Source organism: Pelophylax lessonae (assembly GCF_965119305.1).
Source record: "Pelophylax lessonae genome assembly, chromosome: 4".
Lineage (NCBI taxonomy): Eukaryota > Metazoa > Chordata > Amphibia > Anura > Ranidae > Pelophylax > Pelophylax lessonae.
Window position 1 is genome coordinate 269,204,996 of NC_138771.1, and position 20,371 is coordinate 269,225,366.

Below are 20,371 nucleotides of genomic sequence, written 5' to 3' on the forward strand. Positions count from 1 at the left end.
AAATGGCTCCCGGCCACCTTTCCTCCTAGTTGAAGTTTGAAGAAGACACAGGCAAGATGGCTCAACGCTTCCTTCTGTGGGCCAGCATGATTGGAAAAGCACCTGGTCGTGACCTGTCTACGTCCATAGATTGGCAGCTATGCAGAGCGTGGATGGCTATGTTGGTGCTTATGTGTGATCAGGAGTCAGGTCCACCTGCAGTCCCATCAACCACATCCTGCATTTTCCACTGAAACATGGAAAATCTAGTGTTGGTTTCTCTTTGCTGATGTGCAGTGTGACGCCAGCATACAGTACTGTGCAAAGGTTTTAGGCAGGTGTGAAAAATTGCTGTAAATTCAGAATGCTTTCAGAAATAGAAGTGTTGATTATTTTTATCAAATAACAAAATGGAAAGTAAATGAACAGAAGAGAAATCCAAATCAAATCGATATGTTGTATGACCACCCCTTTGCCTTCAAAACAGCATAAATTCTTCCAGGTACACTTGCACACAGTTTTTGAAGGAGTTAGTTCCAAACATGTTGGAGAACTAACAGATCTTCTGTGGATGTAGGCACCCTCAGGAAGAAAGAAATGCAGGCAGATACTTATCCATCGGGGAATACCATCAGGGAAGTGTGCGATTGGCCCCGAATTTATTCTGCAGCAGGACAATAACCCAAAACATCCAGCCAAGGTTATTAAGACTTATCTTCAATGTAAAGAAGAACCTTGAAGTTATAGTTTGGCCCCCACTGAGCCCTGATCTAAACATTATGGAGTCTGTCTGGGATTACACAAAGACAGAAGCATTTGAGACAGTCTCCATCCACAGAAGGTCTGTGGTTAGTTCTCCAAGATGTTTGGAACAACCTACCTTCTGAGTTCCTTCAAAAACTGCGTTCAAGTGTACCTAAAAGTGATGCTGGTTTGAAGCCAAAAAGGATAGTCACACGGAATCTGGTTTGTATTTAAATTTTTCTTCTGTTCAATAACTTAGAATTTTGTAAATTGATAAAAACAAACAATTAAAATGTACATTTTTGAAAATGTTCCTACTTCACAGCCTTTCTTCACACCTGTCTAAAACGTTTGCACAGTACTGTATGCTCCCCCTGCTTAGAAAATGAAAAAAGACTGAAAAAAAAAATGTTTTTAAGTTTGTCAGAAAGTTTTGTAAATAAGTAATTTTTCCCCTTCACTGATGTGCGCTGATGAGGCTGCACTGATGAGACGGCACTAGTATGCAGCACTAATGAGCACAAATTAGCATCACTGGTGGGCACTGTTGGGGCTGCACTGATCATCAGGCCATTGATGATCAGTGCAGGTCTGCCCTGTGAGGAGATGCCTCTGATCAGCTCTCCTCTCCTCACAGCCAGTAACCGGCATTTCCTTGTTTACATGTGATCAGCTGTGATTGGACACAGCGGATCACATGGGCAAAGTGCTACATCATCGGTTCTTTACCGAGATCGGGGTTGCCGCAAGAGGGGTGAAGCTAGGGCGACGTCATATCCCAATCGTCCTCAGTCTATACAATGGACTGGAGGTAGTTAAAGAAAAAGCAAGACATTTTCCAAAAAACAAAACAGCTGTTTATGAAGCATGGGGAGAGGGATCCAGTCATACCAAATGGGTAAGATCCTGAAGTAGAACACTTGTGTTTCAGTTAAACACACAAATATATATATATATATATATATATATATATATATATATATATATATATATATATATATATATATATATATATATATATATATATATATATATATATATATATATATATATATATATATATATATATATATAGCAGCTTTGGAAATACACAATAAAGGTTGTGCTTTACAAATAAAAGTGGCTTTCAAAGCACCCTGGGTAATGAGATGCTAACTGAAGAGCCCAGCAAGTGCTTTTACAGAACAGTTTTTGTTGTGTAAAAAGAAAGGAATACAATTATTCTGAGGAGATACCACATTTGTTCTAATCTAGCAAGATGATGCATTTAACCTGCTGTATACAAGACATTTCCACCACGTCAAAACTGTTACACACTACAGAAGCAGGAGGGAGGAAGTGATCATAGCTCAGAACTGACATGTTATTACCTAGGATCAAAGACTCCTGGAGTTCGGCATGAAGCTCCACTACATGACTGAAGTATCATCAGACGGTGGTTCATCTTCTCAAGGATCTGCTGTTCTATTGTTTTATCAATGTTTGTCAACTGGTTTGGATCTGCGGTCAGGTTGTAGACCTCCACAAAGAGCTGTATTTCAGTAGGAAAAAAAAAAAAAAGTAAAATACAAGTATTTTTTTGAAACCATTATCTGAAATGCCTAAATTGCACAGCTACACGTATTCTACAGACTACTGTTTAACCACTGGAGCTAATTGGTACTGCGCTACTTTAACTGGCAATTGCGCGGTAATGCAACACTGTACCAAAACACAATTTAGATCTTTTTTTTTTCACACAAAGAGCTCTTATTTGGTGGTATTTAATCACCGTTTTTTTTTTGTGATAGAATTGAATAAAAAGACAGAACATTTCGAAAAAAAAAAAATACATCTATTATTTACTTTCTGCAATCAAACCTACCCAATAAAAAAAAAAATAATACATTTCTTTAAAAATGTATTCTATGTTTCTGATAAACAAAAAAACAAAACAATCAATAAGTGTATATTGATTGCCTATGGACTAATAGTAATAAATTATATATACATATACACACACACAATTATATACACATACACTACGACTATTGGCAGCAATCAGTGACTTATAATGAGACTGTGATCTGACACTAACTGATGCTGGTGGGAGAACTGACTGCCACTGACATCACCAGTGACACTATAACAGTGATATTTTAGGTGGTCACTGCACTAATGACACTGGCAGGAAAGGGGGTTAACATCCAGGGTGCTCAAGAGGTTAAATATGTGCCTAACTATGCGTAATGTATGTAGTGTGTGCTGCTTTTTTCTACAGATCTGTTTCTCATCCTGCAGGGATACCAACACAGAGCTCTGGGCTGTGATTGCACACAGCCAATCAGCAGATCCCAGACGTAAATTCTTGGCCAGGACTAGCTGGCAGGCTCCCACTGTGTACAATCATAGTAGAAGCAGGGTGGGGGTTGTGCATCTGCTTTCGCTAAACCCGGAAGTAGGCAGTGACATACGGGTACATTGCTTTGCCTACAGCACCTGCTCGCGCGCCAAGTGGTTAAAACTAACTGCAGCCACAGTGCTGACCTGAGCTAAAATTTGTTATTAATTTGGCATAACCCAATGCAGTGATCAGGGAAACCACAGGGTATGCACACTTTAAAATGCTCAGATGAGTTAGGCTTTAAAGGTGAACTCCAGACAAAAAAGCTAAACGTACACATGGAAAGCATACAGGTCCCTCTCAAAAAATTAGCATATTGTGATAAAGTTCATTATTTTCTGTAATGTACTGATAAACATTAGACTTTCATATATTTTAGATTCATTACACACAACTGAAGTAGTGCAAGCCTTTTATTGTTTTAATATTGATGATTTTGGCATACTGCCCAAAATTCCTATCTCAAAAAATTAGCATATCATGAAAAGGTTCTCTAAACTAGCTATTAACCTAATCATCTGAATCAACGAATTAACTCTAAACACCTGCAAAAGATTCCTGAGGCTTTTAAAAACTCCCAGCCTGGTTCATTCCTCAAAACCGCAATCATGGGTAAGACTGCCAACCTGACTGCTGTCCAGAAGGCCATCATTGACACCCTCAAGCAAGAGGGTAAGACACAGAAAGAAATTTCTGAACGAATAGGCTGTTCCCAGAGTGCTGTATCAAGGCACCTCAGTGGGAAGTCTGTGGGAAGGAAAAAGTGTGGCAGAAAACGCTGCACAACGAGAAGAGGTGACCGGACCCTGAGGAAGATTGTGGAGAAGGACCGATTCCAGACCTTGGGGGACCTGCGGAAGCAGTGGACTGAGTCTGGAGTAGAAACATCTAGAGCCACCGTGTACAGGCGTGTGCAGGAAATGGGCTACAGGTGCCGCATTCCCCAGGTCAAGCCACTTTTGAACCAGAAACAGCGGCAGAAGCGCCTGACCTGGGCTACAGAGAAGCAGCACTGGACTGTTGCTCAGTGGTCCAAAGTACTTTTTTCGGATGAAAGCAAATTTTGCATGTCATTCGGAAATCAAGGTGCCAGAGTCTGGAGGAAGACTGGGGAGAGGGAAATGCCAAAATGCCTGAAGTCCAGTGTCAAGTACCCACAGTCAGTGATGGTCTGGGGTGCCATGTCAGCTGCTGGTGTTGGTCCACTGTGTTTTATCAAGGGCAGGGTCAATGCAGCTAGCTATCAGGAGATTTTGGAGCACTTCATGCTTCCATCTGCTGAAAAGCTTTATGGAGATGAAGATTTCATTTTTCAGCACGACCTGGCACCTGCTCACAGTGCCAAAACCACTGGTAAATGGTTTACTGACCATGGTATTACTGTGCTCAATTGGCCTGCCAACTCTCCTGACCTGAACCCCATAGAGAATCTGTGGGATGTTGTGAAGAGAAAGTTGAGAGACGCAAGACCCAACACTCTGGATGAGCTCAAGGCCGCTATCGAAGCATCCTGGGCCTCCATAACACCTCAGGAGTGCCACAGGCTGATTGCCTCCATGCCACGCCGCATTGAAGCAGTCATTTCTGCAAAAGGATTCCCGACCAAGTATTGAGTGCATAACTGAACATAATTATTTGAAGGTTGACTTTTTTTGTATTAAAAACACTTTTCTTTTATTGGTCGGATGAAATAGGCTAATTTTTTGAGATAGGAATTTTGGTTTTTCATGAGCTGTATGCCAAAATCATCAATATTAAAACAATAAAAGGCTTGCACTACTTCAGTTGTGTGTAATGAATCTAAAATATATGAAAGTCTAATGTTTATCAGTACATTACAGAAAATAATGAACTTTATCACAATATGCTAATTTTTTGAGAGGGACCTGTACATGGAAGACTTTTATTTGCCAATGGATCTATTTTTCTGCCCATCCAGTCTTGAGATGTATACAGCTCTGCAATGCCGCATAGCCGTGTCTAGCAGGGGAGGAGATCATGATTTTTACCTGCAGTATTCCGTAGTTTTGTCCCTCCCCCAGCCTGCGACTGGACAGTGAAAGGAAAAGCAGCAGACTAATCTGTTCATCCCGGTTGTTCTGTTCTTTTATGTGACTTCGATGTTTTGCAACTAGACAAGAACCATTGATTTTTGATAAGACCACTTTTTTTTTTTTTCTTGGTAACCCTCACCTCTTCTCCCAGATCATCCTTGCTGCTTTAAAAAAAAAAAAATCTACTCTCCCAAGGACATTCTATTCACACCTGAGTGTTGTTCAAGCGTAAACATGCATATGGGCTGCTCTACACATGACAAATGCCCCAAAGTAGCTCAAGAACCTTTTTGGTCGTGAAGCGTTACACATTTTTTCAGTTACTCATTTTCATTTTTTTGCTACAAGTTTTTTTTGTAACATGTTTTGGCAAATGGCAAAACACGTAACTGCTAACCGTAAATTGAGGTGTCATTAACAATTAATTTGCATTCATATTCAACGCCCACTTTGCGGCGCATTTCAGAAACGCGCAGTTGCATTTCCATCCATTTACATTTGCGAATGCGCAGCTACTCGCACAGAAAACGTGAAACGTGTTTCAGAAACATGCATCGTGCTTGTGTCGCCATAATGGCATGCTAACCAGGATTGGAGGGTCATTAGATATTAGCCTGCATTCGCATCTGCATGTTTATGAATGCGCAGCAACTTGCACAGAAATTGCGCGCACGTGTTTGAAAATGTGCTGCAAACACATATTGCGCTTGTGTCACCATAATGGCATGCTAACTGTGATTGTAGTGTCATTACCAATTGAGCTGCGTTCACTTTTGCGCATTTCCGAAAGCGCAGAAACCCGTGCAGTAAATGAGCGATTCGCTGCATGTTCTGGAAACGCGCTGCACGTGTGGCATGCTTGCATCGCCATAATGGCAACACAAAGGTGATGCGTGTTTGCAGCGCATTTCCGAAACTTGCAGAAAAGCACACATTTTCTGTATAGGTTGACGCCTGTTTGGGAATGTGCAGATGTGAGTTCAGCCTAATTGTTAATGACACCCCAATCATGGATAGCAGACGTGTGTTTTGCTGCGCAACACAATGCACTACAATCATGTCAAAACAAGCACTGAAAAAACGCGTGATGCTCCACGACCACAGGTGTTTGTGCTACTTTAGGGAGTTTGTCATTTGTAGGGCAGCCCATTCATGTGTGACATGTGTTCCAATGTCAAAAACGCTTTAAAAAAAAAAAAAAAAAAAAAAAAAAAAAAAAAAAAAAACACGCATGCAGGAACACAGGTTTCCGCTACACTCAGGTGTGAATAGAATGGGCTTGGAAAAGTTTTTAGGCAGCAAGGATGACCTGGCAGGAGAGGTTAGGGTTAAACAAAAACACTTGTCTTATCAGTGTTATAGAAATGACTTCTTATATAATGCAATGTCTTTGAATTACCATAGAAGTCTATGGGGCTGAAATTGCACAAGAGTCGCATGAGAGTAGTGCAGGAACCTTCAACGTTACAGCTTAAGTCGCACTGATTGGAACAGCCAACATTGACCATGTGATTTCACTTGCTACACAGTCGCATCCAAAGTCACACCAGTGTGAACCAGAGCTTACAAGGGATAGCAACAGGCTACCAGGTCAAATGCTGGTATTTAAATACATTGCTTGTATTTAAATACATTTAATAAAGAAAGCTGCAACAATGTGCATCTGTTATATCAGTCTGGTATTCAGCCTTAAAGGCGTTCTAAAGCCAAAATGTTTTTTACCTTAATGTATTAGAGAGAGATTTCAAGAGCGAGAAAGATCAAGAGAAAGGGATCGAGAGAGAATTTGTTCAGTGGGCTACACAGAAGTTTTACCAAGGAATAAAAGAACAATCAGAAACGTATAGATTAATTTGACGTGTATTCAGCTGAACTTACCTGTGGTCCATTAAATTCACAGTACTGTAGGTTTTGATCTGCTGAAATTGTCCTCACACAAGCATATGTGTTATTATAAGCATCTTCACATACACAGTCTGGAAAGCATTGCTATAAAAAAAAAAAAAAAAAACACATGAGGAGGGGAAAAGAAGCGGATTTATATGTACTTGGCGATTAGATTAGCTACACGTAATTGGAAAAAACTGCCTTGAATGCCATGATCTCTAGATGTATGCCCAACCACACCTGCCAGGCAGAGATTACACCTTACTTGGCTTATTGCTTTACTGAAATTGGCAAAATTGTTGTAGTAGTATTTCCCCCCCCCCCCCCCCCCACCATTAATTATAATACACATTACTAAGGCTAGTAATAGCTGTTCAAAAGATTATCTGATCTGGTAGGATAAAAAAAATGTTTAGCCGGCCATAGACCGTTTAAATCTCATCCAGTTTCCCAGGAACCGGATGATATTCAAACCATGTATGGGCAGGCTGAATGTACCCAACTTGGGTACAATCAGCCTGTCAGATTTTACATGCGTCTATTGCTAGTGCCTAGCAATAGTCACTGTGTTATCCCGGGGGCTGGTGAAAACAATGGCTGTGTAGGAGGGATTCTAGAGATGCACTGAATTGAAATTTTGGTATCAAAACCGAAATTGCAGGATGCACTTGGCCGACAACCGAAACCGAAAATTACAGTTTAATTTTGTATTATACATAGATAGATATATTGTATTATATAATCGATTTTTTAAAGTCATTGTAAAGTCTTTTTTAAAAAAAAACAAAACATTTTACTTACCTCCTTTCTGTGCAGTTGGTTTTGCAAAGGGCAACCCGGATCCTCCTCTTCATGTGTCCTTCGTTGCTGCACCTGGCCCCACCCTCCTATCGAGGGCCCCCACAGTAAGCAGCTTGCTATGGGGGCACCCAACCTAAGCTGCAGCTCCGTGTGTCTATTCAGACATGGCGCCGCCGTTCAGCACAGCCCCCTCTCTCTCCCGATTGGCTGACTTTGAGTGAAAGCCACGGGAGCCAATGGCACCGTGGCTGTGTCTCAACCAATCAGGAGGGAGAGTCCCAAGTGGCCGAGGGACTCGTGGACATCGCTGGAGAGAGAGAGATAGGGCACAGGTAAGTATTAGGGGTGGCTGGGGAGCCTGCTACACACAGAAGGCTTTTTATATTAATGCATAGAATGCATTAGGATAAAAAACCTGCATTTACAACTCCTTAATTAATATAATAAATTGAAATTAATATGAATTTATTGTCGGCCATTATTGGCACCTTTATCGCAAGATAAGCTCAAGAAAAATATATCCCTTTAAATTCTAAGTAGGTCTTCACACTGGTCAATTGTGCTTACGTTGTGGTGTTAAAAAATTCCACTTGCTACATTTTTGGTCAGTTAAGTAAAAAACTGCACCAAAAATGCACCTTTCCCTTGAAAACGTAGCAAGAACGCATCAATAACGCACCTGTGTTACATTTTTTTTGACACACCATAAGCACAGTTAAACCGTGGCAAAACCACATGCGTTTTAGGTGCAATTATCAACACCTTCTTCTCTTATCGGCAAAATGCTGATAACACCCTTTTCGGATGATATGTTTCGGCTGCGGAAATCTCAGTGCATCTCCAAGGGATTCACCTGTAACTGTCTGTTCATGCGGAAAGTAAGCGATTTCGCTTGGTCTATGGCTGACCTTCGTGTATATTAAATGTAAGAAAAAAAAAAAAAAAACACACACAACGGACGAACAGACATTGAATTTATTATTTGTTGTCTAAGACCAAACTGGTTTAAAGCGGTTGTATACAGAAAAAAAAAAAAACCCTTAAGACAAAGGCATAATGAGCTAGTATGCATCACATACTAGCTCATTATGAAATACTTACCTTAAGTAAGTATGCAGTAAGTACGCATGCGCGCGGGAGTCATTTTCCGGCAAGTGCCCGGCATGGAACTCTGAAGCGTCAGCGGCTGCATGCAGGGCAAATATCTCCTAAACCGTGCAGGTTTAGGAGATATTAAATTGTACCTACAGGTAAGCCTTATTATAGGCTTACCTGTAGGTAAAAGTCACAAAAATGAGTATACTACCGCTTTAAGCCGTTTGATCTAACCAGAATTGGCCAATTTAATGGTATTGTACTTGATTACATACAGTAAATGGCATCAGTTTAACACAGCTATGTTCAACAAGAGAAGTGATACATGGTATGAAAGGAACTGTAAAAAATAAAACTGCTGGGACATTTTGATTAATAATACATACAGAGACACCAGGGCCTAGCGCTGGACAAGAGGGATCAGTTTCATTAGATCCTTCTCCTTGATATTCAATTAAAAGATCGGTTCTCCAAGTAACATTCTGATTTCTCTGTAAAAAAAAAAAAAACACATACTTCTGTTAATTCTAAATCTATTTAGACTGTAAAATAAGTTCTTGATGCCATTAAAGTCATTAATCGGTTCCTTCCAAAATATTATTCAAACATGTAACATCTTTGCAATTATCTTAAATTGTAGCCTGCGGCTTTACTTGCCAAGATTGGGAAGAAAGACATCCCGTCCATCTGGGTCTTATTGAGGTCATAGCCAGCAATATCCAGAATGGTTGGAGCGAGATCAATGTTTTCTACAAGTGCCTGAAAAGAGAACATAACAAAACACAGGTATTTATGTGGTGCAGATTAACATCTCTTTTTGGCTGCAGTTGTCCTTAATCATCACTTGGATTGAGAAGTAACGCTGGAACAACCACACACAGCACAGCTGGCTGGGGACAGGCAAATAAAATTGCGGTAAAGCTTCCAACTAAGTTTTCCACTTAAATGGCAGGAAATGTATATAATAGCTCAAACTAAAAAAAAAGCCTTGGAAGGTTTTATTTTAAAATGCATACAAATTATGTTGATGCATTAAAAGGGACGGTAATAGTACGATTATGTTCAGATTACGGCACCAATAGTAACCCATGATGCCAGCTGTACTGGAGCTGAGAAAATCTTTAAAGCTGGCTTCTCACCTTTGTATGTGAGAATGCAAAATACCAAACTATGCACAAGGTAATGTGTTGCGGTGATGTTCTTTTGAAATGACACACTAACGCACTGGGCAACAGACCCAAGCTGCAACACGTAATGCACTACCATGTGTTGTGGTGAGCTGCATTGAGAAAGGTTGGTCAGGTCCAGTTTTCAGTGTGCTGTGGTGTGTTGGCAGCTTATTCAAATAAATTGGCTGTGTAAAAACAGCATGCACCACAAAAGAGGTTACCCTCAGTCTGCGGTCGTGTTTCAAATACACTTTGTCTCCTCTCTTTGTTCCCGACTTTCTTTCTGTAGTATTTGATCATCACTGCGTTTTTTATTTTTTATTATACAAGTGAAAAAAGACCAAACATTTTTAAAAAAAAACTTTATTTTCTACTCAGTTATAAAAAAATATACAATAAAAAAAAAAAAAAAAAAAAAAAAAAAAAATCACATTTAGTCATAAATTGAGGTTAAAAATGTATTCTGCTATGTCTTTGGTAAAAAAAAAATCCCAATAACTCTATATTGACTGGTGTGCATGTGCCAACAACTTATAGTGGGACCATGATAGTGCAAATGGCAATCTGACACTGGGTAGGAACGGACACTGACATCACCAGTGACACAAATACAGTGATCAATGCTAATAATATACACCGTCACTGTACTATGACACTGGCTGGGAAGGGGTTAACATTTGGGGCAAAATAGGAGATAACTTAGTGACTAGTAATGTGTAATGTGTGCGGCCTTTACTAATCGATGTGGCTGTTTGATTAGTAAAGCCAAAATGCTGCCCTGTGTATAGAGCCCTGTGTTAGTAAACACAGGGTTCTGTATTTTTTTGCTAGGCCGATCAGCAGGTCCCGGCCATAAATCATTGGCTGGGACTTGCGGACAGACTTTTGATGTACCAAATCACAACACAGGTAGGGTGGCAGGCGTGCGCCCCCTACCCCGAAAATTGAGCATCACGTATGTGTACGCAATCTGGCGCAGAGTGGCCGCCTTGTCACTGTAAATGTTCATGGGGCACTTCGCAAGAGGTTAAAGGTGAGCCAAATCCTCCTATCCCCGAACCAAGGAAGCGGCCATCTTATCCTCTGTTTGATCTGCAGTTGCCATGGTGCTGCACATGTGATCAGTTAGACCACCAGCCCATTTGATGGCTTAACCGTTTAGTTGAAAGCAAAAGCAGCTGTGATAGTTAATTCACAGGAATGTTTTGAATATATCGGTTACAGAGAATGGTTAAATCGATGGGTTAAGAGTAAAGCTGCACGATTCCGGCAAAAATTATAATCACTGTTTTTTTTTTTTTTTGCTTAGAATGAAGATCACGATTATCAAAATCTTTTTTATTATATATATATATATATATATATATTTTTTTTTTTCACAGATGCGGTGAACAGCACAACAGCAATGGTTTGTTGAATTTGTGTGCAAAGCAATCAAGCCATCCGACAGGCTGCATATACAAGAGAAAAAGTCCACAGGGATTGCTGCACAAATATTCTTTCTTTATTGGAAAAACATCCAAAAGTACATACCAGTACAATGGCAGAGTATTTCAATTAGTAACATTTCGGACTCCAAAGTTAATGTCCTTCCTCATACAGAAATACATCTAAATCTCTATACAAGTACAAAGGCTTATATATACTCAATATCAATTAAGAATCCACAAGTCATGGATCTTGTTGGATCCTTTCCTACGTATAATAAGTCATATCCAGTATATTCTGTCCTAATAGTAAAGGAATAGAAAAATGTTTGTCAATAAAAAAGCTCCACACATGAAAAAAAAAAAAAAGCTCAGCTCTCCTCCGTCTCCTCTCACAGGCGGAGGGCATTTGATATCACTCCACCTATAACAAAACGGAACGGAACCGGAACTACACAGGAAGCATCAGCTCTGTTTTGTCAGCTGAGCTCTGACACTGACAGCTGGGATATCGCCTGGGTGTCAGAAAGCTGCAGCCTGCATGCCAGCCAGCCAGCCTGCATACCCAGACACAACATTGAGAACCGTGAAAATTTGGGATTGAGATTGTAGGAGGGGGGGTGAATCAAGATCGCGATCATACGATTGATCGTGCAGCTCTAGCTCTGGGTGTCCGTTGATATTAACTTACATGAAATAGGTCTAAGGCTGCCTGTTTTGGCTTGTGAGCAACTCACTAGCAATTATAAGCAAAGTCTTTAACCCAAAAGGAAAAAAAAAATTAATACAATGCTGCTCTATCTGCTTAAAAAAGTGTTAGCTGGAGTTCAGCTTTGATTAGTTAGTCAGGTCCATCAAAATCTGGCAGGGCATCTAACACTACCTTCTGAACACATTGACAATGCTGCTGTCCTATGATGGCTCCACTGCTCCTCTACAGAGAGGAGACATCCCTACAACAGGAAGTGTGTTGTTGGCTAGATCACCAATTAAACATAAAGGAAAAGAAGTCAAATATATCAGGAATTGTCTAAATTTAGATACACTTTAAGCCCACACTTTGCAATAGCACACCTTATGCTTCTTCCTGGTAATTTTATTGTGACATTCTATTTTAACCACTTGTCCACTGGGGCATTTTTTTGCACATTTTTCATGCTATAAATTACTGTGAATCCCCCTAAAAAGTATATAGTTTCTGAGTTTAGAGACCCTAGAGAAAAAAATGGCTTGATTGTAATTTTTCACATATTTCCGCAGTCATTTATCAAATGTTAATTTTAAAGGAAAAAAACACACTAAAATTATTTTGTGTACACACTTTTTTGGTACTTGCATCGAGTAAGTAGATACCAAACTTACCAAGTCTTAAAATAGCGCATCATGCGTTGGTTATTGAATGTCGATACCCAACGTATTGTGTTGTTCCTTGACTGTGCTGTTTAGAGAAGGAGCCCAATTTAGGACACACAATTCATTTTAAGCCCACCGATAGGAACAGGTATATCCCCCTTGACCGTTGTTACCACAACACATGGTTGTGTAACATTCTTAGGGGTCAGTTTATTCGCCTTAGGCGTAACTGTTCCTCGGAATCTGATTATCAGTCTCAATCTCAAGTTTTAGCAGAGAGGTTTTGGCAGGAGGGTTACCAAAAAGAAGAAAAATCGATAGGCAGATCAATAGGATTGGTGGACTTGATAGGAAGGGATTAGTGTTCGATTCCAATACAAAAAAAAAAAAAAAAGCATGAATACAAGATTATCTTGGATTATAATATTCAGCATAAACAATTTGAAAAAATCGTATTGAAACATTGGGAAGTACTTAGAAGAGATAAGGTGCTGGGTACAGTTCTCCCCACTTGGTGCTTGGTACAGTTCTCCCCACTTGTCCCCAATTTATAGGCGAGCCCCCACCTTAAGAGACGTTATTGCCCCTAGTGTCACTGACCCACCTATTGTCAAGGAGAACAGGATTTTCTCTTTTCTTTTGGGTTTTTATGCTTGTGGACGTTGCCCATCATGCAGGCAATCCAAGTGCAACGGAATGAATTTTCATCATCCTCCACTAATAAAAAATATCAGATTAAAAGACCTGATTACGTACAGCACACGGGGTGTAGTCTACATGTTCGAATGTGACTGCGGACTCCAATACATTGGGACAACGTCTATACCGCTTAGTGTTCGCATTGGAGAACATGAAATATCAACAAGGGACTTAGGTTCCATAGCGTTTCATAGCGTTTCAAAACATTTTAGAGAGTTTGTCAAGACAGGAGCCCCAAGGGGCTTAGATTTTGGGGTATTGAAAAAGTTAATAGACATTGGAGGGGAGGGAACTTCATTCACCAGAGAATGGTGAAGAGAGAATCCTTTTGGATTTTTGAAGCAAAGGTTTTGACACCTGATGGCTTAAATGTAGATTTTGATTTAAATGGTTTCATTATGGATAGATGAAATATTCTTTTTTTTGTCTCATTATAAATGTTTTATGTGATTTTAGGAAGTGTACTATTCTAAGTATTCATTGTTCATTTTTTATTAAAAAATTAGTTTTATTATTATTTGGTTTTTGTAAAGTATGTCTATTTGTTAGAAAGTGTTACAGGAGTTTAGGTAGAAGGGGTACTATTTTGACCCTTAGTTTTAAAACATATATAGTTTATATCACTGGATGTATTTTTATTTATTCCTAGTGGATTAATATAGTGTTGAATATGGAGGGGCTGTTTGTAGCTCCCATCTATATATTTTATATTTTTTTTATACATTTTTTCATTTATCCCGTTTAATTAGATTCCAGTTTTTTGTCTGACGGATGCAGCACCGACAGTTTTTAGATATGGTAAAGGCTTGCAGATTCTTCCTGGAGCTGTGGCAATTTTATCTTTTAGCCATGCAGTTCCCGGCATTAATCGTTGCCATGATAACTGGCCTAGTGTAAGACAGGTGACGCTGTAGCTCCACCCTGCTGACAAAGTCCTATTGGATGTAACGCATACAGGGGTGAGGAGCTATGTTCGGATGACATCACTGACGGTATTCACAGTCACTGGAAGTAAAAAACAGATAATGGTTTGAATTGCTTCAGATGGGACAGTCATATATTTGTCAGCAATATCTCCATATAGAAATATGAAGATTTATTCCCATTGCCATGAAATCTGTAATTCCTAAAGAATGTGTGTATTACATATCCCTCAATGTCAGACAGGTTTTCCCTATTGTTTGTGGATTGGGATAATGTGTATTCCAGCTTCAATGAGAGAGACACACAGACTGTCACTGGCAGCCTTGTCCTATTGTTTGTGTATTGGGAGGGAATGTGTATTGTGTTAAAGTTTACCTGTCCCATTGTCTAATGTTAATGTCCTCACATTGTTCTGTCCAGATGGCTAATTAGTTTAGGTTAGGGGGGGGGGGGGGGAATTGTGTACAATGTATGGGAATGAGTGTAAAAACCTGTTTCTATTGGATTGTGAATGTCACGTCCAGTTCTCCATAAGGTCCACCTGGGCGGTAACCTTATGGGGGGAAAACTGTATAAAATTTGGTTTCTTGTTCAATAAAGAGTTCAATCTAGAGTCCTGTCTCTTATTGGGGGAATATGCTACAAGGGATTGCTATGGTCTTCCGTACTCCCTTGGATAATCACTAAGCTCTTGTTAGAGCTTGTGTAAGAGCTTGTTCTGCTGCAATCTCTGGGGAAAGAGAGGTTCACCCACGGGAACCTGGAGCCTTGTCGTAGGTCCAGGGTGGGTAGGAGACGACGAGACCCTAACCAAGCTGCGGTGGTTCGTGGGGTCTGAAGTGGTTTACGGTGTCTGGTGGAGTGCTTGGAGCCCTTGGGAAGCACTAGGAGCATTCGTCAACGGAGGTGCCCGGTAGGGGTGACGGTTGATCCATTACAATCACCTGCTGCCATAATGTGAGACAGAGTACGCAGTACACCGTTCTGCGTTTATGTGCTTGAGTTGATCCTTTTAAATATGAGTAGGATCTTTTTGAAATAAAGCTTGAGCTGTTTTACCAGCACTTAGATCTTCTCATTTATTCACATGTACCTGAGGAATGGTTTAGAGATCTGGATCTGCGTTCCTGCCATACATTACCCCTTAAAAGGGACACGAGCTGTTGACTTCCTGTTTGTTCAAGGGTCCATAAAATAAGGTGAGCGAGCAAGCATCTTGGAGATCGAGAGATTGTCAGGTATTACCTGCGTTTTCCAAATCAGTTTCAACACATGGAAGCTCTTTGCTGTTTGTGCTTTGCGGTTCAGCCCATTGGCTATATAGACTTGTGTTTATTGGACATTTTGTGCTGCACTTCTTTATAGATTTTGACTCATTAGCTGTTGTGAATACCATTTTAAGTGTTCAGCTGGCATAAGATTTTATATATATATATATATATATATATATTTTTTTTTTTGCGCTGATTGCGCTTACTGTTACAAGTTAAAATAGCGCACGCCCATGGAATTGCAAATCAAACGATGGTACTCCAAATTCTCCACATGTGACACTTTAAAGTCTTTACAAGTCATCAGTTCAGCGTTAAACCATAAAATTATGGCTCTAGAATTATTGTTCTCACTCCAACGTTCGCCACATTACCTTACATGTGATGCAATTGAGGTTTACATACACGTTCCCATGTTATGCTTCTCTTTTTATATGGGGTGCATGCAGAGGTGACTTGGGATGCTTGTAATAAAAAAAAAAAAAAGTTTTTAATTTACTTCATTGCTACCACAAGTGGGCTACCAAGACCCCTATGCGATAGCACAGGCAGATGACAGGTACTCGTTCTGTAGACATTGGGGGCCTATTAGATCCACAATGTCTCTCCCATGCACTCCAATGCAGCCATTTCAGCACAGATCGTGCTGGAATAGCTTCATCCTTGGCTACACTTGCTAAGGAATGACTGCTGTGACCCTAGAAGTGGCATAATACACAGGAGATGTATGAGGGATATAGGGTGGCTCGAGATCATGGGTGTCCAACTTTTTGGCTTCTCTGGGCCACATTGAGTGTCGAGAAATTTTCTCGTGCTATATACTATAGTTCAGGTATATAAGTAATAAAATTCTGCTGCACCCTTCCCGCGCCGCCATGCCCCCCACACTAATTTAACAAAACTAGAGGCTGATCAAATGAAATGGAATCAGTATACAGAGGTTTTCTTCTGAGCGATAATAAAGGAACACTCTAACCACCATGACCACTTCAGTGATTTGAAGTGGTTATGGTGGTAGGAGTCAGAAACACTGCACATGCTCCCCCCCCCTCCCCTCTGAGGCAGCCTCTGCCTACCGTTAGTTGGCAGCTGCTGTGGCCGTGCCCCCGACCTGACTTCCTTCCTCCCACCCCAGCAAAAAAAAAAAAATAAAATTGTCAGGGGGCAGTGGGCCGCATTGCCTGAGGTTCCAGGAAGCAGATTGGACATGCCTGCTCTAGATCAATCACATATCACTTCTCAGAAAGCCCTTCCACCAGCGCCTAAAACCGGTATTAAACTCACAAGCGCAGCAGCAGCTGTGAGCTTTATTTAAAGTGTTACTAAACCCAGGATCCTGCATTCACTATATCTGGTCTCCCACAGTACACAGAACAAGGAAATGCAAATATTTTAGTAAATATAAGCTGCTAAATACATTTTGTTATCAGCAGTATATAGCAGTCTTGTGACTTCTATCCGTTTCTATCAATGTCAAGTTAAAGCTTGTAGGAGGAGTTTTCATTCTCCCTTGATTGTCCTATAAGGCTGTAGGACCCCTGACCCTCTGTCTGGAGAGTGCTGATCGGCCCTGTGCTGATCACAGGCTCCCTCCCAAGAAAAAAATAAAAATAAAAATAAAAACTCTCTAGCAATACCCAACAAACTGAGCATTAGCAGAATGACTCCCAAAATCCTTTTTTACACTATGCAGAGGATTACCCCTTAGGTTTCACAGTGAGTATAATAAGCATGCTTTTTACTGCATATACACACTGATTTTACTGTTGTGGGTTTAGTAACACTTTAAGCACTTGTTACCATGAGGTTTATAAATGTACCTTGGTAGACAAGTGGTTAGAATTTTCCGCTAATACAGCATTTCTCTGCTCAACAGGTCTCCACGTATGAAAATAGAATTAAAGGAAAGTAGAGGTGCCGTCCACAACAGCCAGACTCCATCTGTCAGTTTGCATTAATTAAGCTAGAAAATAGGCAGAAGCACATGACTAGTGGTTATGTCTCAAGCAACTTCCCAGTCACTATCTTCCTCAACCTATATTTATTACATTTCCTTCAGACACTTGTTGATATACAAAAAAAAGCATTTAAAAATTATCACAAATCAACAAAACCTTATATAAATCAAAAACATAGTTTTTACGTTCTGTCCATTTACCTTGCTTATTTGGTTAGGCTTGATGCCAGGTCCACGAACAAGTAGAGGAACTTTAATATCAAACTCATACAGCTGTCTTTTGTCTATTGGCAGTGAGAACTGACCTGCAATATGAACAGGGTGGGGAGATATTTTAGGGATAATGCAATACAAATCTAGGTACACATTGATCAAAATAATGGCTATATCCAACAATATATTAAGGACCCAATAAGATATAGTGCATTCATTTGCTTTGATTCAGCTTTCATTTTTCTTGAGATGCTGTAATGCAAACTTCTACATAAGGCACATTTCCACTGCAAGTACCGGCTCGGTTCCACTCGGCACTGCTTGGCCCAGCTCGGCTCAGTTTGCTTTTCCGCTGCGTGGTACAAGTAGGCACGTTTCAGCACTGTATAGGCTCTACTCGGCTCGGTTTGCTTTTCCACTAAAGTAGTAAGTGGGTGGGATTACAATGATTCTCCGACCAATAAGTGGCTAGTAGTGACAAACAATCAAAGCTGCATGCAAAAGGATTGTGGGATATGGTATAGGTACGGCCCGCTTGGAACCCCAACCAAGGTGGTAGTATTTAAGCAAGCCGTACCGAACCGTACCATGTAGTGGAAAAGCACTGCTGTACCAAACCGTACCGAACCGTTCCAACACGTACCATGCGGTACCATGCAGTGGAAAAGCGCCGAACCGAGCCGTAGCATGCAGTGGAAAAGCGCCAAATGATAGAGGAATATGATCCGAAGCAAACACAGCGACGTACCTCCATCCCTATTGGTTAATGCAAAGAGAAAACAGAGGTCGTGGGACTTTTAATGAGGCAGGTCACAAACTAAGATATACAAAATTAGATTATAAACGTAATAATTTATTGTACATACAGTCATTGATACAAATGTTGACATCTGTAACAAAGATGATGCAAACATGTATACAGAAAAGGCTGACAAAAAAAAAATGCATATAGTAAAAAACATTGTTTTAAATAGTAAGATGTATTTAGTAAAAAAGTACATGGTCGTCGCTTAATGTTGCATTTAAATAGCTCTATGCGTTTCGTAGAACCCTGTCCACTCATCAGGAGCTTAAAGCCAAAAAGAGTTACCTGTAAATGTAGAATATGTAGGTTTGTATAGAAAGACGAAAAAAGGGTATGTGTAACACCTAGGTAAATGGTGTACACAAGAAAAAGTGGGTTGATAGCGGACACACGGAGCATTTAAAATCAGACCTTTATTGAAACCTTGATTGAATAATAAAAGACAAAACAGCATGTCAAAGTGAACCAGGGAAGTTAAAAAAGGCAACGTTGTCCAATAATAGGGATAAGGGAAAGACCAGCAGCTGCTCATACTTTACCCAAGTCCATACATACACCAATCACCACAGTAGCGGCCGATATAATCTGAATCTGGACAAACCATATAAAACAGTCTTGGATTATGTGGATGTAGGTAGAACAAGATAGCTCTGCAGTCACTAGGAGGTGGGGGAAGTCTCCCTCTGGAGCAATATCTGAGCAATTTATAACCGAAATTGCTGATAATGACAACTAACCATAGTAGTCCAAAAATTGTGGCAGAGGAGCCACTTCAGTTACAACATGTAGATAATAATCAGATTAAGTGATTATCCATCCATCCGCTTATGGATAAGGATCCCAGAGTTGTGGATGGCAGGCAGTTCATACATAGTAGCAAAGAAGATACTTCAGCCGCAAAGGAAGGATTTGGAGCAGGTTATGTATCCATCAATGTTTCATCCATCCGCTCATGAAGAACAGTTCTCAGTTATGTAATAATCACCAAACAAGTGGTAATAGGTTAGACAGCATGTAGGTTACACTCAGCATTTATATGGAGATCACTCGTGGTCAGCAGGAGAGGCTTAGGGTCAGGGGGATTCAATGTACAAGTAGCCAATTGTCCCTAGTAGATAACATGTTCAGAGAACAAATGTGGATCTCAGTGTATCAGGGTAATGCAGGCATGTAGCTAAGCGCTCTACTCTACCCCTATAGACCTCCGCTAAGTGCCACACTGGTGCTTGTCTCCAAGAGCCGTGTTGTGCTGATGCTGCCGTTGCCTCTCTTCCATCCAGTAAACATCTCCCGCTCAAACAACTGCTTTCACCTGCAGGGTGTATGTTGGCCTGTCATAACCTGAGGTCAGTTCAGTGCTGGTGACGGGATTCTGACGCGTTCTGTTGGCAAGCTACGCCAACTTCATCAGAGCCTTTTAGATTGTGTATTGAAATACACAATCTCAAAAAATAAAAAAAATTGAAATGCCTCATTACTTACACGTCGCTATCAAAAAATATACTCAGCATCTGGGGGGGGGGGGGGTCGGAGGCAAAATTAATGCGCCAGGGCAGACGTCTGATCCAGGGCCATAGCAAGAATGAACCATCCAGTCCAAAGGGGGAGGG

The 20,371-nt window shown here is 40.5% G+C and overlaps 1 protein-coding gene across 1 annotated transcript in view; it reads right to left on the reverse strand.

The window, feature by feature from the left end:
* Window positions 1-20,371, reverse strand: part of GNS (glucosamine (N-acetyl)-6-sulfatase) — a 58,443-nt gene that overhangs the window by 1,482 nt on the left and 36,590 nt on the right. Inside the window, exons 9-13 of the mRNA XM_082255991.1 lie at window positions 17,945-18,048; window positions 9,601-9,702; window positions 9,330-9,434; window positions 7,039-7,149; window positions 2,094-2,254 (exon numbers count right to left, since the gene is read on the reverse strand). Coding sequence (XP_082112117.1) covers window positions 2,094-2,254; window positions 7,039-7,149; window positions 9,330-9,434; window positions 9,601-9,702; window positions 17,945-18,048 — 583 coding nt within the window. The remainder of the gene's footprint in view (window positions 1-2,093; window positions 2,255-7,038; window positions 7,150-9,329; window positions 9,435-9,600; window positions 9,703-17,944; window positions 18,049-20,371) is intronic.